We start from the raw sequence: 26463 nt of genomic DNA, 5'->3' as shown, positions 1-26463 counted from the left end.
GGCTGGAGCCCCGCCCGCATTAAGGGCGCTGTCGCTCACCCTCAACTGACCAAAGCAGGTCCCGTCAGCAACATGAAGACATTTCCCTCTAAAAATGTGGTACCCGACTTTACAGAAGAAAACTGAACTAAATGAAGCATCAATTGGTTAAACATTTTTATTCACTTTATACATCTTGACATTTCGCTGTCGGAGACCATAAATGAACATTTCCAGTGTGCCAGAGCTGGAGGGAGCGCACCAGGAATGTCTCAGGTTTCTGTCCCCCACCAGGTGCTGGCAGGCTTCATACATGGTTGTCCACCAAAGCCTCCAGTAGCCTTGAGCTGTTTGTAATGGCAGTTGTTACCACAATGAATTTATATCCTGCAGAAAGAAAGCAGCCAGTAACCTTTATGAACCATACCTGCTTTAGCAGCTTGTGACCGAGAGCTACAAGTGAAGTTGAACCACTTGCACATGATGTGAAACACTGGGGTGACATCATTATCTTATCATTTCAAAACAGGAACAAATATTTGAGTAAAGGGTGATCAATCGGTCCTCTTCCTGACACCTGAAAGTGAGAGCGACTTTTCCCTCAGGGACAAGCTCCGAGTCCAAGAGCCAAGCAGGTTCGATGGAAACTCAGCAGTGTAAATTTGATAAGTGAGCACAAACTTCAACATAATTCTTTTATATTCAGAAACTAACGATTTAAGGGATGAAAAAATTCAATTCTAACTTAGGATTAATGGACTAGGAATTACTTAAATGAGATTTCCTAATATTTTTATCTTTGTATTCAGTGTTTTGATGGCAAAATACGCACAAAATAGCAGCTTAACCGACATTCTCTACACCCTGATCATTTTCAGATTTAGGGAGCGTTCATGAACTTCGTGTCATCTCCCAATTTGTGATGCCACATTATCGTTCAGCAGAGATTCTCTCTTGCTTTGTCTTCCACGTCACGTTTTTATGAAACAACCCTGCAGCTGTCGCTCTGATAAGTCCAGTGCATCTACAGCAGCAATAGTGAGGACAGGAGAAGGGACTATGAAGTCACGCGACGTCAAAGAAATGAGAACGATGGACAAAACTGCAAAAAGTCCTCTGGCAACAGCAGGTCAGGTTTAGGCTCACCTCTCTCTCTGCCAAGAAAACGCAGAGCTGAAATCTCAGAGAAGGTGCAGCCCCCCAGGAACATGACCAGGATGATGCGCTGCGCGTCATTTTTTGCGCCGTTGCTGCCTGATGACAGGAAGAGACATTCAGAGCCCATCTATTCAAAGCAGTCGCATGTGGACTCGCTCTTGTTGATCGAGGAGCAAACCTGTAACAGCAAACTCATGACCGTTCAGCAGCCTGGTGACTTCCTCCAGCCCCGTCCAGCCATTTCGTTCCAACACCTTGAAGTAAAATACACACAGATTTTCAGTGATCAAGCTACTTTATACCCGGTCAAACGGCTGAGGAGCAGTTTAATGCGTTAAGTTGTTAACCAGTGATGACGGCGTGATTAGACTGGTCATTTATCGACAGAATAAATTCAACAGATTGAAACTGATTTACCTGCTCAACAAGTTTGCAGCTCAGCGGGACATAAGCACCACTGAAGATGTACGCCATGTCTCGTGGAACCCGCAGGTCGTATTCTTCATCAGACTTTGGCACCTTGACCCAAAACATGAAAGCACATTGACTAAAACTGAACATATTCAGAACAAGGATGCAGTGAAAGAGCTTTTGGAGCATAAGGTCACTCTCCCATCGTCAAGTAGGGAATCAGTGTTGTCCTGTTTGCTTTCCCGCTGCTATGCTGCCAGAGTGACAGGTCAACATGTCACATGGTCTGAGCAGGGAGGCTGTCAGGATGGCCCAGGAACCCCACGCCTACAACATTGGGTTTACTCGCCAACAGCCTGTTTTTGCCCTCACTGCAGGGAGAGTTTAAAAAATCTCCTCTCCCCCGACCCCCCGCGTCCCAGCAGCATGCCGTCATCTGCATATGTCGACGTCAGTGAAATTAATGTTTTTTGGTTTACTTCCTATATTTTGTCTGTTTTGCGGTTACACCAGGGTTGACACAGAAGTGAACCGAGGTCCCCATGTTGTTCCCTTGTTTTGTCTGCACCAGAGTTCCCACCAGCGCTGGTGCACTCAACCATCTCTTGGAACACAGCAAGGTTCTTTTGGAGTGGACCAAGGAGGTCAGATGGGAAAGTGACTGATGATGATGATGATGATGATGATGATGATGATGATGTACCAAGTTGAGTTTTCTACTCAAAGCTCTGAAATTGCTTTTCTTTGCCAGAGAGGAGAAGGCATCTGTCAGCTTTCCTGGGAAAGAAAAAGCACAGATGAGGAGAGTCAAAGTTCGTTCTCCCACATCAGGTACTTCCACCTTGGAGGTGCAGGGGAGCGGCTTCACCTGCTGTTTTGTCATTGACCAGTTTGCCCACTCTGCTCTCCATGACAGTGAGTGTTTCACCCGGCTGCTGCTCCACCAGCAGCCCCAGCTGCCTCAGGCTGGCAAACGTGAGCAGGTGGTCCACTCTGTAGCTCTGATGAGAAAATGGAACACATTTAAAAGGTGCGCAGGACACAGACCTCCCAGGTCACGACACTCCCAAATAGCAGGAATCATCTGTGCCTGGGTCGACCTTCACAGTTCCATCAAATTAAGAGTGTGTTGAGTGTAATATCTCATTCTAACCTTCAGGAACACATCATCGTTGCGCCACAGCATCAGGTTCAGGACTTATTTGACTCTACCACAACAGAAAGGCCCACTGGGCCAGAGCTTCAGAGAGGTTTGGACAGATGCTGCCCTCAGTCGACGGCCTTGCCAATAAAAAAGCTTTTCTATGGAAAAGCTCATTTCTGATTTAGAAATTTGTAACACGATGACTTTGGTAATGAAGTTCAGCGAGTTACAGACGCTGCAGCACAGCACTCCTGTCAACCCAAACTACACTGCTGGAATCACAGCTGTGACATGACTGCTAATGCTGCTCTCTCCCTCTACACACACACACACACACACACACACACACACACACACACACACACACACACACGGACCCTGAACAGGACAGGTAGAAAGTGGATGGATGGAAGTTATTTGAGTTACTTGAGGAATCTCCATCCATCCACTTTCTACCTGTCCTGTTCAGGGTCCCTGTGTGTGTGTGTGTGTGTGTTGGGGGGGTGGAGCCTATCCCAGCAGCCCTCAGGTGAGCGGCGGGGTTCACCCTGGACGGGTCACCAGTCCATGGCAGGGCCATCAGGAGCAATTAGGGGATCAATATCTTGCTCAAGGACACTTGGGTCACCGGGGGAAGTGGGGATTGAACCAGCAACACTTTGTTGGCTGGACAGCCCCTCTACCTCTGAGCCATGCCGCCTTTTACTTGATGATTCTCGTGAGTCCTAATTATCCTAAAACCATTTCATCTTTTTTCTTGTGTTGTATAATCTTGGAACTTACTTTTGGAGGAAATTCATACAGGTAGTTCAGAAGGAAGATGATGTATTTGTATCAGTTCTACTACGAACAAACATAAAACCAACAATGCTTCATGGCTCTTGAGGGAGATGCTGGGTGGTAGTAATGTGCCAGTCCAGTCCTCAGCCTGGGGGGCTTTGGGCAGGCACACACACACACACACACACACACACACACACACACACGTGTGTGTGCACATTTTCATGTATCTGAGAAAGACTGAATGTCTTGAGGATTTTTTTTGCATCATGGGGAATAACTAAAAATCTCTTTGGAATAATTCTTATCTATCTAGCCTCTTCCCACACCCGTGGGAGGGGACAGAGAGCGGACTGCGTGACACCTCACACAGCCTGTGCTGTTCCTGTATGTCTACAAATAACGCCCCATCACTCCTTCATGACCCCACACTGGTGAGGCTGGAGGAGCAAGACACTGGGCCAGTTTCAGCCTTTGTTCTGGTAGCAAACCTGTGTGTCTGCAGCAGGTCTTTCCAGGCATGTTTCTGGAAACCAAAACTGGTTCCTGACAGTTGTGATACTTTAGTCAATAAAGCCTAAGAAAGGAATCCGCTGGATGGAGTACATTTATGGTGTATTGCAGATCATGGGTAGGGTTTGCGTCATTCAATAACACGTATGTCTGAGCTGGGCAGGGTGGATTGGCTCTGGGTTGGGATGCTGGTTTTTAAAAATCCCTCTGTTGTTTTGCTCCCAAACTTGAAAATATTTGAGAGGTCACAGACAACAGTTGCACTTCCACACAAGCTGTTCTCTTCAGACAGATGTCAATCTCACCTGAAGATACTGTGCTTTTAAAGAGCGGTAGTCTTTGGGCAGGAGTCCTGCGGGATGAGGCAGGTGTTAATACATGCTGAGAAGAAACAGATTTTCCTTAGAAATGCTTTATGAAGACAACCCACCGTTCTCCGTGATCGACAGAAGACAAAGGAGCCTCAGACTTTCTACCATGGAGACCTTGAGGAGAGAAAAGCAGGAAACGGATCAGCGTGTCGTGTCTGTGGTACCTGTTGATGCATGAGACTGCACCCACCTGTCTGCTGATGTGCTCCTCGATGAACGAAATGCATTCCCGGATTTCAAAGCCTTCAAGCAAAGCTGGTGGAAAACAAGACATCCCCCTTTGCATTAATATTCATGAATGAACTCAGTTCTTCCTCCTCTTTGCAGCAGACTCAAATCAGCACAGTTGTAATATCGGTGGTGTAACAGTCGAAAGGAAGCAGAGAGACCTTACAGTGTTCAGTCTTCAACAGGTCCTGGAAATCCTGCTTTGTTTTCTTCTTCATAATTGATTCACTTGCGCCAATGTCTGAAAGAGATCAGTGAGTGGCGTTGCTGTTCTATCTTTCTCATGCTATCAAAGAGAAACACAGTCAAATAAGTGCTTCAGAGCCAAACAATCAACCAGCAATCAAAAGATAATCCAAGTTAAGCTTCAGGTAAATGAAACAACATGTAAAAATCATGTGTCATTGAAATACAACAGTTTTAATACAACATTTATTTGGCAGTTTTGATTCTCTGAATCAATCCAAAAGTTTTGTTTGCAAACCTAGGAATGTTGATGCTGTTGATCTGAGTCGGAGTTTTACACTCAAACCAACAGCAGACTGAGGTTGTTCTCCTGAATCTACAAGGAGGGAAGAAGAAACAAAGCCTCAGCCTGCTGGCGGAAATCCGACCTTGGACCACTTCTCTGGTTACTGATTGCTTGTGGATTTACACCATGAATCCCATTAAAGACATTGATTCACTGAGCCACGTGAAAGCCTTCTTGAAGCTGCTCCTCAGGCCCTACTGAGCAGACCCCTCCTGTGGAGGTGTCTCAGTTCCAAAGGGATCTGACCAGCAACACGCTGTTGCGAGATGCTGTTGGTGTCGGCTGGAGTGACATGAAAATGTCTCACTGATGTCAGAGGTCAGAGAATAATAGCAAGGCTGGTCGGAGCTGATAGAAAGGCAACAGTAACAAGAGCGATATGATGAAGAGCAACTGTCCACGCAGCACATGTGGAACCTTGAAGCAGATGAGCTACAGGAACAGGGACCACAGCGGGGGACACTCATGTCTGCTAAGAGCAGGACACTGAGGCTCGGCTATCAGAGTAGGACAATAGAAGACTGAAAAACATCGGCTGGTCTGATGAGTCGCGATTTCAGCTGCCATGCTCGAATGGTAGGGTCTGACTTCTGCGTACGTGACATGAGAGCCTGGATCAAGGTCAAGGTCAAGGTAAACTTTATTGTCCACAAGGGAAATTGGTCTTGGGCTTTCACCCCTGCAGCCGCCACACAAAAAACATCAGGTAAACAGTACAGTACATAACAGGGCACACAACATTACACCAGTGCACAAATTGCAGAATTATTGACCCTTTTACTCATCGGTGTTTCAGAGCATCATTCAGCATTTTAGTTGACGCAGGCACAAAGGAGTTCTTGACCTGATAACCCTCCACTTTGGTTCCCTATACCTTCTTCCGGAGGGCATAAGTAGTAAAAAGACGGTGCTTTTACGCGTGCGTGTGAATGTGCGTCCTCTTGCGCATGCACCCCCTCGCTAAAAAGGGGCGTGTCCGTTTCCGTTTCCGGTTTAGCACAGCTTGCAAACAATAGGATTCTGTGGCAGGACGTAACCACGCCTGGACATGTCCCGCGTGTCATATGGGATTCTTGGTAGTACTGAAATACGCCCAGAGTTTGTTGCTGCATGCGCACGAGGACGCACATTCACATGCACGCGCAAAAGCACCGTCTTTTTACTACTGGCAGAAGTACAAACATCTCATGTAAAACATGTGAATCGTCCCTAACTATTTTTTGGGCTTGATTAAGTGTGGCCTGCTCATAGGTGGACTGCACAGAGGGGAGTTGTCTTGCCCCCATGATCTTCCCTACAGTCTGCATTCGTCTAACCAACTTGGACCTCAGCTGCACTGAGAGACGACCAAACCACACTGTGATGCCAAATCTGAACAGGCTCTCCAGAACAGCTCGATAAAATATTAACATAAATTTTTGCTCAACACCGTGGACCCTAAGGCGGCGGAGGAAATGCAGTCTTTGCTGTAGTCTACTGTCCACATGTGTATTCCAGGTTAGAGAGTTATCAATAGAGATCCCTAGGTATTTGTATGAGGAGACCTGTGAGATGGTTGAGTCATCGGTGACCACAGTGACTCCTCGGATCAAACACCATCTCGAGTGTCTTCAAGCCGTTAAGAACAAGTAGCTGTCATCACACCATTTTACAAACCTCTGTACCTCTGAGAAATAAACATCTAAGCCCCCATTCTTATCCAGTAGGGATAAGATGGCAGTATCATCCGAGAATACTATTAGGGTTACTGCTTGTACAATTGTTTGTATACAGGGTGAAGAGGACAGGTGAGCTAACACAGCCCTGGGGTGCCCCAGTGGTCACGGTTCTGAGCTCTGACATGGTGCCATTCACACTGACCCTCTGTGTACGTTTAGTTAAAAAGGAGTAGTTCCACCTAATAATAACAGGATCGACATTCAGTTCCCGCAGTCTCCTAATTAAGAGGTGTGGCTGCATCGTGTTGAAGGCCGAGGAAAAATCTACCAAAAGAAGACGTGCATAAGCTGTTTTGCTCTCCAAGTGTTTCAAAAGAAAACATTCAAGGGCCAGAACTGCGTCCTCCATACCTCTGTTAGACCTGTAAGCAAACTGAAAAGTATCTAACCACCAACCAACCGCTGCCTTCAGCAGACTGGTCATGATTTTCTCAAAACATTTCATGACTACTGAAGTCAAAGCGACTGGGCGGTAATCATTATTCTCCTGACAGCATGCTTTTTTGGGAACAGGGATTATAATAGAGTCTTTCCAGATGGATGGAACAGTGCATGAGTCCAGTGATTTTTGGTAGATGGGACACCAAGATCGGGTCAATGTGGGCCGATCTCCCTGGGGCTGTTTCCAACACCTGCTTAAAACTATGACACAAAGCTTTAACAGGCATGAAGGCAAAAGGAGTCCAACCCAGTACGAGCAGAGTACCTAGTCAAGTGGCAGGTGAGTGCATGTCTGACCCTTGATCAAATGTACTGCACTATAAATCGCTTTAGAAGTACAATCAAAGTACATCTATTTTTTTTCCAGCAGTCGGTTCTTTTGAGTGAGGACATCCTCAGTGACAACAAACTGACCAGTATGCCGACCTCATCTGATGATAAAACTGATGTCAGAAGGACGTTCATGTCCTGACCATGCATAAACAGTAGAACCAGTTTCACAGAGACATGACTTTTGCGCTACTATGGGTTTTTCCTTCAGTCTGAATTCTTCCTTGTGTTGTACGTCGCTTTGGACAAAAGCGTCTGCTAAATAGAATTGTAGAACTGTAGACATGACTTGCATCTAAATTTAGACTTCTGGATTTACAGGAATGCACCTTTGCTCATAAATGTATGTCAGAAATCTTTCTGATTGTGATGTTGACAGTTTGCTCTGACATCTTCCTACAATAAAAGACACAAGAGTCACTCCACGTCAGCGCTGCTCAGCCATGTAAGCTTTGCAAATATTTGAATGTACAGTTCACCACTAAACACTCACGAAGGCTCAGGAGCCGATGTTCCTGTTTCAAGCCTTTAAGTTCCTCTGACACAAATGTCTTCATCTGCTTTATGTCCATCCCCCGACGCTTCTGTGGGATTTAAAAAGGGAGAGAAACCAGGCAGCTGCTTCAATCACTGTAGCTTGAATGACTGATCAGTGTCTCAAAGTCTGAGGGGTGAAACTGTGCCTGCTTCTAGATGCAACTGATAAATATCTACTCACATCATATGCAGTTTGGAGATTCCGAGCTTTCTGACTGAGGAAGCTGAAGACATTGGAGAAATGCTCATTTCTGATTTCATCAAAGACCTACAAGACACGCAGGTTCAGAGAGACATTCAACTCAAAATCTCAGTGGAGACAATCTGCAACTCGTGTGGCCCTCCCACCTTATCCTGAGAGTTCAGCATGACTTTCAGACTTTTGTCAGAGGAAGTAACATCTGGACTGAATTCCACACATCCTGTAGAATAAATGCAGAGATTAGACCTGTACCATATCAGGCACAGAACCATCTGCAGCTAGAGGGACAGTTTGTGGCTACAACCCCTCTGGCTAGCACTCCATCACAGTAGCACCAGACCAGAACTGTTGTAGTTACTTTGTTTTAGCTCAGGTGTTTGTAGACCACCGAGTGGACAGCTGCATCTGCCTTCATCAGCATAATCACTGATGACCCTGACGGACAGCTTAGTGAGTGCTTTTAAGACCATGCACCCAATTTAGTGCTGACAGGGAAACCAACAGCAGCCAGTTAACGGTTTCTGTTAAATGTCAGCGAGCAATCGCACCCTGCAGACCTCACCTTTCACCTGTGTTTATCCTGGCTTTGTGAATATGTGATTGTCAAACCAGCTGAGACATAGAGGAACAGGTACGGGAGGAAAGAGGACATTTAGCACATCAGTTAAAATGACTAGTTTGGAATCCACATGGTGGCCATCATCCAAATACTGATATATTAAAAACACGTCGGTAGGAAGAAGTGAGAAGCTCTTCAGCTGATGAACAGCGATGGCACCCCCCCCCCCCCCCCCCCCCCCCGGCTGCTTTAATACCCACCACATTTGATTCTAAATATATCGTCCACGAGTCCTTCATAGACCACTTGTGAGCACAGCGGTGTGACGAAGTCCACATCTGCAATGACAGCACCAACATTATCACCTAAGCACAGAAAATACTGGTTCAACAGTGATGGCCCACCTTCAAAATGGCTCTGCTGCCACAGATTCATGTCCCGCTAAATGCTGGAATATACAATGAAAGTGACTGGGTGGCATTTAACCCAAACTGGACTTGATGAAGATTGTTCTGCCCCCCCACATAATTATTTCAGTCGGATAATACCTCAATTCACTCAAATGACCACACAGTAATTAATCAAAATAATATGGACAAAGTTTCAGGAGTGAAAAAAGGGAAAAGAGTCCAGGCTGACTTCGAGAGCAGAGGAAAACGCCAGTGAAGCAGAAAAGTCAGAGAAGAAGAAACGAGGTCATCTCCATCTTCAGTGAGAGTGAAGCGATTTCCCTGCGTCATGAGCCTCCCTATGAACAGCTTCCAGCTCAAGAGTGTGAGCATGTTCTTCAATGGAAACACGCACATGTATGACATCATCCTGTCACAGTGTACTCAAATACATCGTCAGACACAAGTGGGCGGGGCCAGACTGATATACACATGACGCGGTTGTGACAAACATCCCATTTAACTGGTCAGACGTCTCTCTCTCTGAATCCTAAAATGAGGCTCAGAGGCGTGGATGTTTCCTCTTCTTAAAGCCTGTTGCCTCCTCTCATGTTTCCTCCTCCAATCACATCCCAGGAGGGCGGGACAAGAGTAGGAGGAGAGGAGCACAGGGAGAGGAGAGGAGGACAGGAACACAGGAAGAGGACAGGAAAAGGAGAGAGGACAGGAAAAGGAGTGGAGAGAAGGACAGGATGAAGAGAGGAGGAAAGGAAGAGGAGAGGAGGAAAGGAGGACAGGAAGAGGAGAGGAGGAAAGGAAGAGGAGAGGAGGACAGGAGGAGCAGAGAATAGGACAGGAGGAGGAGGAGGAGATGAGGACAAGAGGAGGAGGAAGAGGAAGGGTGAGTGTGTGAGGGTGGAGCAGGACCTCAGCCTTCTCTAGTCCCTGTGGGTCTCTGACCCACCAACAACCCTCAGCTACATTCTCACCCATCTTTCCACTGGGTCTCCTACGTTTACACCCCACCGTGTTCTCAGCACTGTTGTCTAGTGTGAGGTAGCTACATTTTTGACTCAAATCTGTGTGTGGCCTCCCTTCTTGTCTCAACAAAGCACACACAGCTCCTCACCTCGGTCAATCAGGAAAACATTCCCTATTTCAGCGTGACGAGCCTTCTGGTCTCCCTCCTCCTCCACCTGCTCCCTCCACAACTCGTATGCCATCTAGTACCAGACAGGCAGAGTGAACGGCTTTAGCAGCTTTAGAAAACCAGTCCAGTAATCAGCCTCGGCCAAATCCCCGTGATGCTCCACGGTGTGAGCGTCTGCCGTACCTTTGAACATCGTCCAATCCCGTACACCTTGGAGAACGGGCCATATATGGAGTGAAGGAGGTGCAGGGCACTGCCGGCTGTCCTCACCCACCGCTGGTCTCCTGCCTGGCAACACACCACATTAGAGTACAATTCAAGCATCCTTGACCCTGTTGAGCCATGACTTTGGTCCAAAATGGCAGCAAACAGGACACAATACTCTCATCTGGCCTCCCACTTGCTGGCACGGCCAGTTGAGCCCAATAAAGCCAAGCGACGGTAACACAGGTTACAGGGATTCGAACCCGCGACCCCCTATTAGTAGACAGTGTAATGTGACTGTTTTTGAAAATGTCACCTCATCACCAGTGCTACAGAGTGCACTCACGACAGTGGAGTGTGCCTGCTTATAACCAGGGAGGGGGGTGTGGTTAGGGTGAGTAACGAGCTCATTAGTCTTTCATGAAGACTGACAGTGTCCGCTTCCACCTTCTTAAAAGATGGTTGAGGGGGAAAAGGAATTTAATGATGACACCCTGGCACTGTCGGTGTTTGGTTGAGAAAAGCCTTTTAAAGAGCTCCATCAATATCAGCTCCAGTATTATTTTTCTCTTTTTTTAAAGGAATACTTCACTAAAAAAGTATATTTTGCTTTTCAAGTATTCACTAAAAGGTGTCTTGAGCTAACAAAAAGTGTTTTCACTCATTTCTTTGTGACTCCAGTATGCAGAGAGAGCTAGCCACATCTACTTAGCTTCAAAATTACTGCCAAAACAACAACAACTAAACTGCCAGAACACAACAGTTGACAAACTCTCCAGGTCAACATCCGTGATAATCCACATCCTCTTCATCCAGTCACACGCCCAGTAATCTACAAACACTCTGATTTCAGCTAAAAACAAACTAACTGCAAACCTTATCATTCTGTGATTTTGTTCCAAGAAGCACAGTGTGTGACCAGTGAAGCATTAAGTTGAACCACCTCACTCTGATCCATCCTGTCGCTCACAGAAGTTCCAAATCAGAAGGGTTTTGGTTTTTTTATATTAAAACAAAGTGTTTGTGGATTATTGAGCATACAGCTGGATAAAGGAGATGTGGATTACAGTGGATGATGTGCTTGAGAGTTTATAAACAGACATTTTTGGACAGTTTCGCAGTTAGACAACAGCCACTATTAGCTTTAGGCTAAATACATGTGGCTGGCTCTTTTTGCATTCTGGAGAAGACTCGAGTGCAGGAGGGGAAAATCCCCTTTGTGTGGTCAAGACACCCACTCGTCTGTAATTGAAAGGAAAAATACCCTTGATGGAGGATGAAAAGAACATTTTTGTTCTATTTCCTTCTGACATTGGGTGACTTTATTAGCAAAATGCAGCTTTTCAGACACAGTACATTTTACATACCAGAAAGGTGTCTCGAAAGAATTCTGGGAGCTCCATAGTGATGATGTCATCATCTAGCGGAAGGAGATAGAAGGCCCATTCATCTGTCGTTACATCTGAGAAAACACAAAAATAAGATGAACACTTCCTTTAGCTGGTGTATGGCCACTGAAACTAGTGGGAGGAAACAAAACTGCGTACCGCCAAAGATCCCCTGCTCCTCCAGCACCGTCTCACATGCATAGAACTGGATGTCAGAGCAGGACCAGCAGGTCAGTTCCCACAACAGGATCCAAAACTAATCAGCACAGTTTATGAAAACTAAAGTACATGAAATACCTTCTGAGGGGTAAAGATGAGCTTGTATCTGCGAAATTTTCCTGCAGCCTTGTCTGTGTTGACCACATCTGAAGGAGAAACATACCACGAATTATAACAATAGTAATGTGATGTCTACATTGACTTCAGAAAATAGAACTGTGAATTTGAGTGTAAAAACTACATTTTTCTACCTTGAGAAATAAAAACATACTTGTACAACTTGAAAAAAATCATTTTAAAGCCCCAAAACATCTGACCAGACTTCTGCTAACTTTTCGGAAAATCTGATTACATGTTTTTGAATTAGCGACATCCAACACTACGTACCACAAATCCACTTCACAGTTTGTATCCTCGGCCGCACCAGAAAGCAAAGCCTTGTGAAGGGAACATAACATTGTCAGACAGTCACTTTTGGCAGTGGTAGGATGAGAGGTTGAGTGGGTTAGGATGAGTGGTAGGGTTAGTGGTAGGGTGAGAGGTAGGATGAGTGGTAGGGTGAGAGGTAGGATGAGTGGTAGGGTGAGAGGTAGGATGAGTGGTAGGGTGAGAGGTAGGATGAGTGGTAGGGTGAGAGGTAGGATGAGTGGTAGGGTGAGTGGTAGGATGAGTGGTAGGGTGAGTGGTAGGATGAGAGGTTGAGTGGGTTAGGATGAGTGGTAGGGTGAGTGGTAGGATGAGTGGTAGGGTGAGAGGTAGGATGAGTGGTAGGGTGAGAGGTAGGATGAGTGGTAGGGTGAGAGGTAGGATGAGTGGTAGGGTGAGTGGTAGGATGAGTGGTAGGGTGAGTGGTAGGATGAGTGGTAGGATGAGTGGTAGGGTGAGTGGTAGGATGAGTGGTAGGGTGAGAGGTAGGATGAGTGGTAGGGTGAGTGGTAGGATGAGAGGTTGAGTGGGTTAGGATGAGTGGTAGGATGAGTGGTAGGGTGAGAGGTAGGGTGAGTGGTAGGGTGAGTGGTAGGGTGAGAGGTAGGGTGAGTGGTAGGGTGAGTGGTAGGGTGAGTGGTAGGATGAGTGGTAGGATGAGTGGTAGGATGAGTGGTAGGATGAGAGGTTGAGTGGGTTAGGATGAGTGGTAGGGTGAGAGGTAGGGTGAGTGGTGGGGTGAGAGGTAGGATGAGAGGTAGGGTGAGTGGTAGGGTGAGTGGTGGGGTGAGTGGTAGGATGAGTGGTAGGATGAGTGGTAGGATGAGTGGTAGGATGAGAGGTTGAGTGGGTTAGGATGAGTGGTAGGATGAGTGGTAGGATGAGAGGTTGAGTGGGTTAGGATGAGTGGTAGGGTGAGTGGTAGGATGAGTGGTAGGATGAGTGGTAGGGTGAGAGGTAGGGTGAGTGGTAGGGTGAGTGGTAGGGTGAGAGGTAGGGTGAGTGGTAGGGTGAGTGGTAGGGTGAGAGGTAGGATGAGTGGTAGGGTGAGTGGTGGGGTGAGTGGTAGGGTGAGTGGTAGGGTGAGTGGTAGGATGAGAGGTAGGATGAGTGGTAGGATGAGTGGTAGGGTGAGAGGTAGGATGAGAGGTAGGATGAGAGGTAGGATGAGTGGTAGGATGAGTGGTAGGATGAGTGGTAGGGTGAGTGGTGGGGTGAGTGGTGGGGTGAGTGGTAGGATGAGAGGTAGGATGAGTGGTAGGGTGAGAGGTAGGATGAGAGGTAGGATGAGTGGTAGGATGAGTGGTAGGATGAGTGGTAGGGTGAGTGGTAGGGTGAGTGGTGGGGTGAGTGGTAGGATGAGAGGTAGGATGAGTGGTGGGGTGAGTGGTAGGGTGAGTGGTAGGGTGAGTGGTGGGGTGAGTGGTAGGATGAGAGGTAGGATGAGTGGTGGGGTGAGTGGTAGGATGAGTGGTGGGGTGAGTGGTGGGGTGAGTGGTAGGGTGAGAGGTAGGATGAGAGGTAGGATGAGTGGTAGGATGAGTGGTAGGGTGAGAGGTAGGATGAGAGGTAGGATGAGAGGTAGGGTGAGAGGTAGGATGAGAGGTAGGATGAGAGGTAGGATGAGTGGTAGGGTGAGAGGTAGGATGAGAGGTAGGATGAGAGGTAGGGTGAGAGGTAGGATGAGTGGTGGGGTGAGTGGTAGGGTGAGTGGTAGGGTGAGAGGTAGGATGAGAGGTAGGATGAGTGGTAGGGTGAGAGGTAGGATGAGTGGTAGGGTGAGAGGTAGGATGAGTGGTAGGGTGAGAGGTAGGATGAGTGGTAGGGTGAGAGGTAGGATGAGTGGTAGGGTGAGTGGTAGGATGAGTGGTAGGGTGAGTGGTAGGATTAGAGGTTGAGTGGGTTAGGATGAGAGGTAGGGTGAGTGGTAGGATGAGTGGTAGGGTGAGAGGTAGGGTGAGTGGTAGGATGAGTGGTAGGATGAGAGGTTGAGTGGGTTAGGATGAGTGGTAGGGTTAGTGGTAGGGTGAGAGGTTGAGTGAGTTAGGATGAGTGGTAGGGTTAGTGGTAGGATGAGTGGTAGGGTGAGAGGTAGGGTGAGTGGTAGGGTGAGTGGTAGGGTGAGTGGTAGGATGAGTGGTAGGGTGAGAGGTAGGATGAGTGGTAGGATGAGAGGTTGAGTGGGTTAGGATGAGTGGTAGGGTGAGAGGTAGGGTGAGTGGTAGGGTGAGAGGTAGGATGAGAGGTAGGGTGAGTGGTGGGGTGAGTGGTAGGATGAGTGGTAGGATGAGTGGTAGGATGAGAGGTTGAGTGGGTTAGGATGAGTGGTAGGATGAGTGGTAGGATGAGTGGTAGGATGAGTGGTAGGATGAGTGGTAGGGTGAGAGGTAGGGTGAGAGGTAGGATGAGTGGTAGGATGAGTGGTAGGGTGAGAGGTAGGATGAGAGGTAGGATGAGTGGTAGGATGAGTGGTAGGGTGAGTGGTAGGATGAGAGGTAGGATGAGTGGTGGGGTGAGTGGTGGGGTGAGGGCAGGGCTTAGGGGGAGGGACCTGATCAGCAGCCCCACCAGGACAGAGGTGCGAGTGCTTGCTGGCTCTAGAGAGGCACTCACTGGTCTGATGAGCTGATAATTGGTTTGTGTTCCACTTTGTAGAGTTTGTCAACTTCATGTTGCTGTTAAAAACACAGGCCAAACATTTGAAACACGTATGCACAGTTTTCCTGTCAGGCGTGTGAGCAGTCACAGCAGACAAGGCTCACCTTCAGCGTTGAAACATTGGCAATCCGGTCCAGCGGGCTCATCAAGTCAGCCTCGATGAAGAGGTCCTTCTTCCCAGGAAGCTGCGCTCAGCAAAGAGGAGGAGAAGTGAGGACGCCAGCGGTTGACTTCCAACAACAGAAGCACTTTCACTCCTGTCCGTCGCTTCTGAGTCTGCTAAAATGAACAATCTGGAAAACCCGTCGACGTTTATTCTCGGTCAACACTGAACGTGCAAGAGCAGAACAACCCACTGCACGCTGACACACGCTGGGATTATTCCTGCACTCTTCACTGTCTGCTGTGGATTCCTTCATCTAGATTTTAGGGAAGATTTTGACTGGACTACGGTCAAAATACAGTTGTTGAGGGTTTGGCTATGGGAGGCTGAGTATCATAATTTATGGAGGAAACAAAGTTAAAAAAGGCACATGGGCATGTAGTTTTATTTTACAAAAGGTCAATCATTACCAAAAACAAGGACCAACAACTGTTTATCTACAAGCTTCTCAAAGCTTTTCTCAAGTAAATATCAAAACCCCTTTTAAACATTTCCAAGCTTCTCAAGGACCTTGAGGCCGTGGGCTGCGACTAAAAATACCTCAAAATGCCAGAAGTTGTTGATGCCCACAGCAGGAACTGGCCTTCAACACGTATCCCTGCTCGCCATCAGACACCTGCTGGTATAATAAGCTGCCGAAGGAGGCCGCTCCCCTACCCGCTACCCCATACTCCCTACCCCTCTAGCCCCCGAAACCCCTAACCCTCTAACCCCCTACTCCTCTAGCCCCCTAACCCAAGACAATGCAAGGGGGATTTCACCCAAGTCCAGGACCCTGAGACTGGACACTAAGAGACTTATACACACACAAACACACACACGCACACACAAATGATGAATCACCAAAAAATTGCAAACACTGCAAACCCTTCACTATTCCAAATTAAAAGAAGTGATTCAAACAAAAGTTACTTAAAGACAATGTTTAAAACAGATTTAGCACGAGACGGAGCCAAGCTGCCCCTCAGATCCATCTGCAGGTTGAGTCCTGGTTCTCAGACGTACACGGTTGACCAGGGATCTCCCAATGAAGACCCCACCTGCTGTCTAACACCCAACGCTCAAGTCGTGGAATGATTGTCTTCACATGCAAGGAGAATAAACCAAATGTGGAACACTTGACTTTGTAAAATGTCAGTCATGAGCAACACCTATGTGATGTCACAGATAAGGGTGTGGTAAGAGAAACAGCATCTTGAATAAACTGCGGGATGCCAGGTAGCTTTTACCTGCCCTAGTTGTGAGGTGTCCTTACCTGCTCAAGCAGATATATGAGCTGATCTCTGGCCAGCCTCTTGAGCAGGGAGAAGTCCGGGAGCTCTGGGGAATCTCTCCTAGCACTGTGAGCCATCCTGGACCCAGACCACAGAAAAGAACCTCAACAGAGCCGAAGTATTAACTGTCACAGACAACACCCTGGAAGAAAGAACCTCAACTGAACCGATGTATTAACTATCACAGACAACAAAATGGAAGATAAAACCTGAACAGAAACGCAGTATTTACTCTTGAAGACGCCACGCTGGAACATAGAATCTGAACAGAACCGCAGTATTTACTCTCAGAGACACCACTCTGGAAGATAGAACCTGATAGGAACCGCAGTATTTACTCTCACTGACACCACGCTGGAAGACAGAACCTGATAGGAACCGCAGTATTTACTCTCACTGACACCACGCTGGAAGACAGAACCTGAAACAGAACCGCATTATTAACTATCACAGACACCACGCTGGAAGATAGAACCTGAACAGAACCACAGTATTTACTCTCAAAAACACCATGCTGGAAGATAAAACCTGAACAGAACCGCAGTATTTACTCTCAAAAACACCATGCTGGAAGAAAGAACCTGAAAAGAACCGCAGTATTTACTCTGATGGACAAAATGATGGAAGATAGAACCTGAAAAGAACTGTAGAATTTACTCTCAAAGGCACCACGCTGGAAGATAGAACCTGAACAGAACCACAGTATTTACTATTACAGACAACACACTGGAGGATAGAACCTGAAAAGAACCACAGTATTTACTATTACAGACACCACGCTGGAAGATAGAACCTGCAGGGAACCAAAGTATTTACACTCACTGACACCACGCTGGAAGATAGAACCTGAACAGAACCACAGTATTTACTCTCACAGACACCACGCTGGAAGATAGAACCTGAAAAGAACCGCAGTATTTATCCTCAAAAACACCATGCTGGAAGAAAGAATCTGAACAGAAACGCATTATTAACTATTACAGACAACAAGCTGGAAGATAGAACCTGAAGGGAACCGCAGTATTTACACTCACTGACACCACGCTGGAAGATAGAACCAGAACAGAACCACAGTATTTACTCTCACAGAAATCACGCTGGAAGATAGAACCTGAAAAGAACCACAGTATTTACTATTACAGACAACACACTGGAAGATAGAACCTGAAATGAACCGCAGTATTTACTCTCAAAGACACCACACTGGAAGATAGAACCTAAAACATAACCGCATTATTAACTATCACAGACACCAAGCTGAAAGATAGAACCTGAACAGAACCTCAGTATTTACTCTGACGGACAAAATGCTGGAAGATAGAACCTGAAAAGAACCATAGAATTTAATCTCAAAGGCACCATGCTGGAAGATAGAACCTGAAAAGAACCGCAGTATTTACTATTGCAGACAACACGCTGGAAGATAGAACCTGAAAAGAACCACAGTATTTACTAATACAGACAACAGACTGGAAGATAGAACCTGAACAGAACTGCATTGTTAACTATCACAAACAATAAGCTGGAAGATAGAACCTCAACAGAACCGCAGTATTTACTCTTGAAGACACCACGCTGGAAGATAAAACCTGAACAAACCACAGTATTTACTCTCGAAGACACCACGCTGGAAGATAGAACCTGAACAGAACCGCAGTATTTACTCTCGAAGGCACTACGCTGGAAGAAAGAACCTGAAGGGAACCGCAGTATTTACACTCACTGACACCACACTGGAAGATAAACCCTGAACAGAACCACAGTATTTACCCTCACAGAAATCACGCTGGAAGATAGAACCTGAACAGAACCACAGTATTTACTCTCAAAAACACCACGCTGGAAAAAAGAACCTCAACAGAACCGTAGTATTTACTCTGACGGACAAAATGTTGGAAGATAGAACCTGAAAAGAACCATAGAATTTACACTCAAAGGCACCACGCTGGAAGATAGAACCTGAAAAGAACCACAGTATTTACTATTACAGACAACAGACTGGAAGATAGAACCTGAAAAGAACCGCATTATTAACTATCACAGACAACAAGCTGGAAGATAGAACCTCAACAGAACCACAGTATTTACTCTCGAAGACACCACGCTGGAAGATAGAACCTGAACAGACCCGCAGTATTTACTCTGACGGACAAAATGCTGCAAGATAGAACCTGAAAAGAACCGCAGTATTTACTATTGCAGACAACACGCTGGAAGATAAAACCGGAACAGAACCACAGTATTTACTCTCGAAGAAGCCACGCTGGAAGATAGAACCTGAACAGAACTGCAGTATTTACTCTCAGAGACACCACACTGGAAGGTAAAACCTGAACAGAACAGCAGTATTTACTCTCAGAGACACCACACTGGAAGATAGAACCTGAACAGAACCGCAGTATTTGCTCTCGAAGACACCACGCTGGAAGAAAAAACCTGAAGGGAACCGCAGTATTTACTATTACAGACAACACGCTGGAAGATAGAACCTGAAAAGAACCGCAGTATTTACTCTCAAAGACGCCACGCTGGAAGATAGAACCTGAACAGAAATGCAGTTTTTACTCTCAAAGACGCCACGCTGGAAGATAGAACATGAAGGGAACCGCAGTATTTACACTCACTGACACCACGCTGGAAGAAAGAACCTGAACAGAACCGCAGTATTTACTCTCAGATACACCACACTAGAAGATAGAACCTGAAGGGAACCGCAGTATTTACACTGACGGACAAAATGTTGGAAGATAGAACCTGAAAAGAACCATAGAATTTACTCTCAAAGGCACCACGCTGGAAGATAGAACCTGAAGAGAACCACAGTATTTACTATTACAGACAACACACTGGAAGATAGAACCTGAAAAGAACCGCAGTATTAACTATCACAGACAATAAGCTGGAAGATAGAACCTCAACAGAACCACAGTATTTACTCTGACGGACAAAATGTTGGAAGATAGAACCTGAAAAGAACCATAGAATTTACACTCAAAGGCACCACGCTGGAAGATAGAACCTGAAAAGAACCACAGTATTTACTATTACAGACAACAGACTGGAAGATAGAACCTGAAAAGAACCGCATTATTAACTATCACAGACAACAAGCTGGAAGATAGAACCTCAACAGAACCACAGTATTTACTCTCGAAGACACCACGCTGGAAGATAGAACCTGAACAGACCCGCAGTATTTACTCTGACGGACAAAATGCTGCAAGATAGAACCTGAAAAGAACCGCAGTATTTACTATTGCAGACAACACGCTGGAAGATAAAACCGGAACAGAACCACAGTATTTACTCTCGAAGAAGCCACGCTGGAAGATAGAACCTGAACAGAACTGCAGTATTTACTCTCAGAGACACCACACTGGAAGGTAAAACCTGAACAGAACAGCAGTATTTACTCTCAGAGACACCACACTGGAAGATAGAACCTGAACAGAACCGCAGTATTTGCTCTCGAAGACACCACGCTGGAAGAAAAAACCTGAAGGGAACCGCAGTATTTACTATTACAGACAACACGCTGGAAGATAGAACCTGAAAAGAACCGCAGTATTTACTCTCAAAGACGCCACGCTGGAAGATAGAACCTGAACAGAAATGCAGTTTTTACTCTCAAAGACGCCACGCTGGAAGATAGAACATGAAGGGAACCGCAGTATTTACACTCACTGACACCACGCTGGAAGAAAGAACCTGAACAGAACCGCAGTATTTACTCTCAGATACACCACACTAGAAGATAGAACCTGAAGGGAACCGCAGTATTTACACTGACGGACAAAATGTTGGAAGATAGAACCTGAAAAGAACCATAGAATTTACTCTCAAAGGCACCACGCTGGAAGATAGAACCTGAAGAGAACCACAGTATTTACTATTACAGACAACACACTGGAAGATAGAACCTGAAAAGAACCGCAGTATTAACTATCACAGACAATAAGCTGGAAGATAGAACCTCAACAGAACCACAGTATTTACTCTCGAAGACACCACGCTGGAAGATAGAACCTGAACAGACCCGCAGTATTTACTCTGACGGACAAAATGCTGCAAGATAGAACCTGAAAAGAACCGCAGTATTTACTATTGCAGACAACACGCTGGAAGATAAAACCGGAACAGAACCACAGTATTTACTCTCGAAGAAGCCACGCTGGAAGATAGAACCTGAACAGAACTGCAGTATTTACTCTCAGAGACACCACACTGGAAGGTAAAACCTGAACAGAACAGCAGTATTTACTCTCAGAGACACCACACTGGAAGATAGAACCTGAACAGAACCGCAGTATTAACTATCACAGACAATAAGCTGGAAGATAGAACCTCAACAGAACCACAGTATTTACTCTCGAAGACACCACGCTGGAAGATAGAACCTGAACAGACCCGCAGTATTTACTCTGACGGACAAAATGCTGCAAGATAGAACCTGAAAAGAACCGCAGTATTTACTATTGCAGACAACACGCTGGAAGATAAAACCGGAACAGAACCACAGTATTTACTCTCGAAGAAGCCACGCTGGAAGATAGAACCTGAACAGAACTGCAGTATTTACTCTCAGAGACACCACACTGGAAGGTAAAACCTGAACAGAACAGCAGTATTTACTCTCAGAGACACCACACTGGAAGATAGAACCTGAACAGAACCGCAGTATTTGCTCTCGAAGACACCACGCTGGAAGAAAAAACCTGAAGGGAACCGCAGTATTTACTATTACAGACAACACGCTGGAAGATAGAACCTGAAAAGAACCGCAGTATTTACTCTCAAAGACGCCACGCTGGAAGATAGAACCTGAACAGAAATGCAATTTTTACTCTCAAAGACGCCACGCTGGAAGATAGAACATGAAGGGAACCGCAGTATTTACACTCACTGACACCACGCTGGAAGAAAGAACCTGAACAGAACCGCAGTATTTACTCTCAGATACACCACACTAGAAGATAGAACCTGAAGGGAACCGCAGTATTTACACTGACGGACAAAATGTTGGAAGATAGAACCTGAAAAGAACCATAGAATTTACTCTCAAAGGCACCACGCTGGAAGATAGAACCTGAAGAGAACCACAGTATTTACTATTACAGACAACACACTGGAAGATAGAACCTGAAAAGAACCGCAGTATTAACTATCACAGACAATAAGCTGGAAGATAGAACCTCAACAGAACCACAGTATTTACTCTCGAAGACACCACGCTGGAAGATAGAACCTGACCAGACCCGCAGTATTTACTCTGACGGACAAAATGCTGCAAGATAGAACCTGAAAAGAACCGCAGTATTTACTATTGCAGACAACACGCTGGAAGATAAAACCGGAAGGGAACCGCAGTATTTACTCTCGAAGAAGCCACGCTGGAAGATAGAACCTGAACAGAACCGCAGTATTTACTATTACAGACAACAGACTGGAAGATAGAACCTGAAAAGAACCGCATTATTCACTCTCGAAGACACCACGCCGGAAGACAGAACCTGTACAGAACCGCAGTATTTACTCTCACTGACACCACGCTGGAAGATCGAACCTGAACAGAACCGCAGTCTATACTCTCACACACATCACGCCAGCAAGCTAGCTAATTTAGCTTGTAGGCTAAACCACACTCACTTCGTCTTAAGCACTGGGAGGGGGGTAGATATGATCGATTGGTTTCTAGGTAAACTGCTAGTTATATTCAAAAAGTTTACCTAAACGTCAAAACAAAATGAATGCGTTACGCTGATGTTAGCGGTTACCTGCTTCCGTACAGAAATTGTGGGAACCTTTCACATCGTCAGCTGTTTACCTCCGGACACCAAAACAAACGGACTGTCGCCGTGTGAGGAGGCAGTCCCCACCGAGAGTTGCGTGTTCGTGGTCGTTGTCTCTTTTCGCCTCTCAGTTCGTTTTTTTGCCATGAATTCGGACGCGGTTTTATTGTTAGAGGCGACTAATTTCGCGGCAGAGAAGCATCGCAAACAACGGCGCAAGGACCCGGAAGAGACGCCGTACATCAACCATCCCATTGGTATGTCTGACTTCGTGGGTTGCCTTCAAGAACTTCACGTAAACGTCTCACCCGCATAAAACTCTTGTCCCACTTGAGAAATTCACTTGAGTCTGATGTGGAGCCCTCAAACTGACTTGTAATTGCGGAAGAATCGTTTGATTTGAAAAAAATGAATATTTGAGATTAATATTGGCCTTAGAGTAACAGCCAGGAAAATTGTAATCTATCAATATTTGGGATATGTAAAATTTAAAAGTACAAGAAAAAATATATATCATATATATTTCTGAGTGTTGGTAGCAGATATGTGTGATGACAAATTGTTCCAGCTGTATTTTATACAGAGAGTAAAGTGCAATATGACCAGTGCTGATTACACTGTGTATGATTTTCACTTCACCTGTGGCAGCGGTGAAAGCAGCGCAGCAAAGAGAGTTCCCCTCTTGTCAACAGTCCTCTTATGTTCACAGCTGTGTGTTGTTACTTTACAGGCGTAGCAAGAATCCTCAGCCATGAAGGTTGCATCACAGACATTGAGGCTTTACAAGTATGTCATGATTTCACTTAGTCTTTCATATTTGTGTCACCAAGCGTGTGTATTGTTTGAGTGTGTGTGTGTGTGTGAGGGAGAGAGTGAGAAGGTACGCTGTCTTTCTCTTCAGGCTGCGCTGCTTCATGACACAGTGGAGGACACAGACACAACTCCTGCAGAGCTGGAGGCAAAGTTTGGACCGGTCGTGGCTCGCATCGTTCAGGAGGTGACAGACGATAAAAGTTTGCCCAAGCAGGAGAGGAAGCGTCTTCAGGTGGAACATGCTCCCCATTGCAGCCACCAGGCCAAACTGGTCAAACTGGCTGACAAACTGTACAACCTGAGGGACCTGAACCGCTGCACACCTGTCGGTCAGCACCTCTCTTTCTGTCACTGGCTACCAGTTTCTAAGAATGGCTCTTAGTCTGTGTTTAGTTTTATTTCCATTCCTCCTGACCTGTTTCTAGAGCAAAGTGATGAACACCACATCCTGTGAATTCATGTTTTTGGCGTCGTTAATACCAGGGTTGGGATATCCTTATTGAAAAGGGAATGAAGTGGAAGTGTTTTCATTCGTTTAAATAAACAGGTAATCAGATAACCAGCTGTGTTCATCACCTCTCATGTTGCTCCTGAACGTTTCTGTTGTCATCTCACTGGCTGCACTTCTTTTATGTTTTACGAGTTTTATGAGTTATGTATTGGGAATTTGCACACATGTAAAGGTGAGGATGCTTTCTGTTGTTGCAGTACGTTGAGCTCTCCGGGCCACGGAACATTTAGAACAGCAGTTGTCAGTGACAGTGAATCACAGTGACATATTATCTTATTGAAGTACCAATATATGTCGGCGTACTCAGATACTACACTGCCCCTCCTCTGTGTGTGTTGGGCAGGCTGGACAGCCGAGCGGGTCCAGGAGTATTTTCTGTGGGCCTCTGAGGTGGTGAAAGGCCTGAAAGGCACCAACGCTGCTCTGGAGGAGAAGCTGGAGGAGCTGTTCAGAGAGCAGGGGGTGCAGCTCTGACCTCAATGCTGAAGGGGCAAGAAGAGCCGCAAATCTCATCTTAACTGTAGCAAACATGTAAACTAGTAATAAATCACATTTCAGATACATTTGTTTGGTTTTGAATCAAGTTTATTGTTCTTTTTTTTCCTTCAGCACCCACATCCACTTGCATTCTGGGAAATGGGAAATGGTACAAAAAGTAAAATGAATATAATTGAATTAAGCAAACATCAGAACTCCTAGAATTCCTTATTTATCATGAAGTTATTTGCGGCAGCGATGCAGCAGTTGTGTTTGCTGCTGTTACTTGGAGCCAGAAAACTACCAGTCCTGCTTGACGCAGACCGAGTGAAGCACATCCCACTGAACTGCCTCAGGGCTGCCTGACCTCTGGGTTTTTGAAACGTTTGTAGTACTCAACAAAAGTAGAGTAAGGGAGGAACTCAGTCCTGACTCAGTTGCAGGAGAGCAGGTTCCCCTGAGCGCCACAGAGTCTCTGTGGAGGTTCATCCTGCGCAGCTCGTCTGCTCCTGGGCAGTCGAACCACCAAGGTGGCTCAGACGCGGGATGCATGTGTTTACGGTCATTGGATGGTCCTCTGGAAGTATGTGGCATCACCCTTGATCCCGCATTCAAATTCTGCAGATATATTGTCATTCATTTGTGTGCTTATCTTCTCAAGGAAAAGTTCCACTTCACATCTTAATGTCTACAGTGTACATTTTCATTTAGGCAGGCTGCTCATCAGGCGGTACAGTGTCTTGGTCCTGTTACAAATACTGTACCGTCAGCTAGCTCCCCGTCACTGACTGTCCATCACAGAGGAAATAAGTGTGCTTTCCACCAAACTGACACGGTGCGTGCGGCCTTCTGGAGTCCAGGGACAGTCTCCTCATCTGCAGAAGCGCCCTCGCCCTCTCCGCAGTCACCGCAGCGTCAACTGACAGGAGGTTCGACCCATTCCATCAAGGAAATTCAGATGGTTCTCTAATGAAAGCAAGAGTTAATCTCTTTTCTCCACAAGTCTGAGTTTGAAGGAATATTTTGTTGTCTCTATAGATAATGAATCCGCAGCGGAGCAGAGGATTCACCAACACTTTCCATTGACTGCTGGAGTCTGCCACAAGCACCGATTTGCCAGATCAGCTTGACAACAACCTGATCTGGCAAAGACATTACTTTTGTTGTTACTTTACTTTCTTATTTGCATCATAGCCCTGAGTGCAGCTCCTGGTCCTGACACATCCAGGGAGCTGGTGGTGGTCCAGCTCAGCTCAGGAGGACTGAGTCACCCCACACACCGTGAAGGAATCGTCACACAGGTGAAAAGGGATTCTGTGGCTCTGTGCTTGATTACTCGTCCTCACCGACCGGAAGTTTGTCTCAGTGAACAGAAATTGAATGGTGAAAATATAAAATAGTTGACAACGCACTGAATGTTCAGTATAAATGGAATTTCTAAGCACATTCAGCTCACGCTCAGCCCAATGTTTGTTGGAAGCAGTTTATCAGCCATGTGCACATTGTGTTGTATTGTGCATGTGTGTTCTCCTTCTCAGAGGAGCTTCTGTTTCCTGTAGTTGCTGGAGGGCTCCACACGGGGGCTCTGCTGAGTGCTAGTGGGGCCAGTTTCTTGTTCCCGGGACAAGACAAAGTTTTCAATGATTTTGTTGTTTTGTGATTGTTCAAATAATGAATAAATACAATAAAAAAATATCCATGCAATTACTTGTAATGCGCTGAAGGTTCATGAGAAACTCTGAGCACCCATTCATGCACTATCAGCACGGCTGTCAGAAGGAGGGAGGGACGGGCCTTTGAGGGCCTTGGTGCAGTGGTTGGTGTCAGTCTTCTGTTGTTCCTTAATTCTTTGCTTGTTCTTGTGTTATTCCAGGTGAGCTCACTACCTGGTGCATACATGCTTCGATGCCTGGGAAAGCACCAGCAGTATCACGGTGCCCTGCTGTCCCTCTGGAGTTGGAGGGGACTGCCTGGGAAAATGGATGAAACAGTGACTCAAATGTGCTAATGCATGTAAACAAACAACTGAGGTGACAAGTAACAGACTGTAGTTTGTCCTGTTACTCTCAACCCACCTACCTCGTCCCTCGTGGGGGAAA

The 26463-nt window shown here is 46.1% G+C and overlaps 2 protein-coding genes across 7 annotated transcripts; one reads left to right on the top strand and one right to left on the bottom strand.

Annotated features, from left to right (window-relative positions):
- Positions 1-125: 125 nt before the first annotated feature.
- Positions 126-22812, bottom strand: vps33b (VPS33B late endosome and lysosome associated). Of its 6 annotated transcripts, none has more exons than XM_086224682.1 (24): positions 22549-22812; positions 16756-16916; positions 15442-15522; positions 15293-15354; positions 12641-12690; positions 12332-12399; positions 12194-12239; positions 12014-12108; positions 10626-10730; positions 10422-10515; positions 9164-9241; positions 8491-8564; positions 8324-8410; positions 8099-8189; positions 4751-4825; positions 4547-4611; positions 4416-4470; positions 4291-4337; positions 2417-2549; positions 2252-2325; positions 1555-1656; positions 1316-1391; positions 1126-1233; positions 126-366 (listed from the first exon to the last, which is right to left on the bottom strand). In XM_086224682.1, the coding sequence occupies exons 2-24, from the start codon at positions 16849-16851 to the stop codon at positions 287-289; spliced, it is 1842 nt and encodes a 613-aa protein (XP_086080808.1). In that variant the 5' UTR covers positions 16852-16916; positions 22549-22812; the 3' UTR covers positions 126-286. The 6 variants fall into 6 exon arrangements, with proteins under 6 accessions (XP_086080808.1, XP_086080779.1, XP_086080787.1 ...); XM_086224653.1 differs by having other exon boundaries at positions 16756-16852; positions 22549-22811; XM_086224661.1 differs by having other exon boundaries at positions 16756-16852; positions 22421-22555.
- hddc3 (HD domain containing 3) lies at positions 22170-24464 on the top strand. The gene is made up of 4 exons (XM_086224756.1): positions 22170-22820; positions 23294-23349; positions 23465-23705; positions 24231-24464. Exons 1-4 carry the CDS (start codon positions 22535-22537, stop codon positions 24359-24361), a joined length of 714 nt encoding a protein of 237 aa, XP_086080882.1. The 5' UTR covers positions 22170-22534; the 3' UTR covers positions 24362-24464.
- The last annotated feature ends 1999 nt before the right edge of the window (positions 24465-26463 follow it).

Source organism: Aulostomus chinensis, chromosome 2, assembly GCF_037954235.1.
Source record: "Aulostomus chinensis isolate RoL2024-O1b breed Wild chromosome 2, RoL_Achi_v1.0, whole genome shotgun sequence".
Taxonomy (NCBI): domain Eukaryota; kingdom Metazoa; phylum Chordata; class Actinopteri; order Syngnathiformes; family Aulostomidae; genus Aulostomus; species Aulostomus chinensis.
This window is presented reverse-complemented; position numbering and strand designations above follow the sequence as displayed.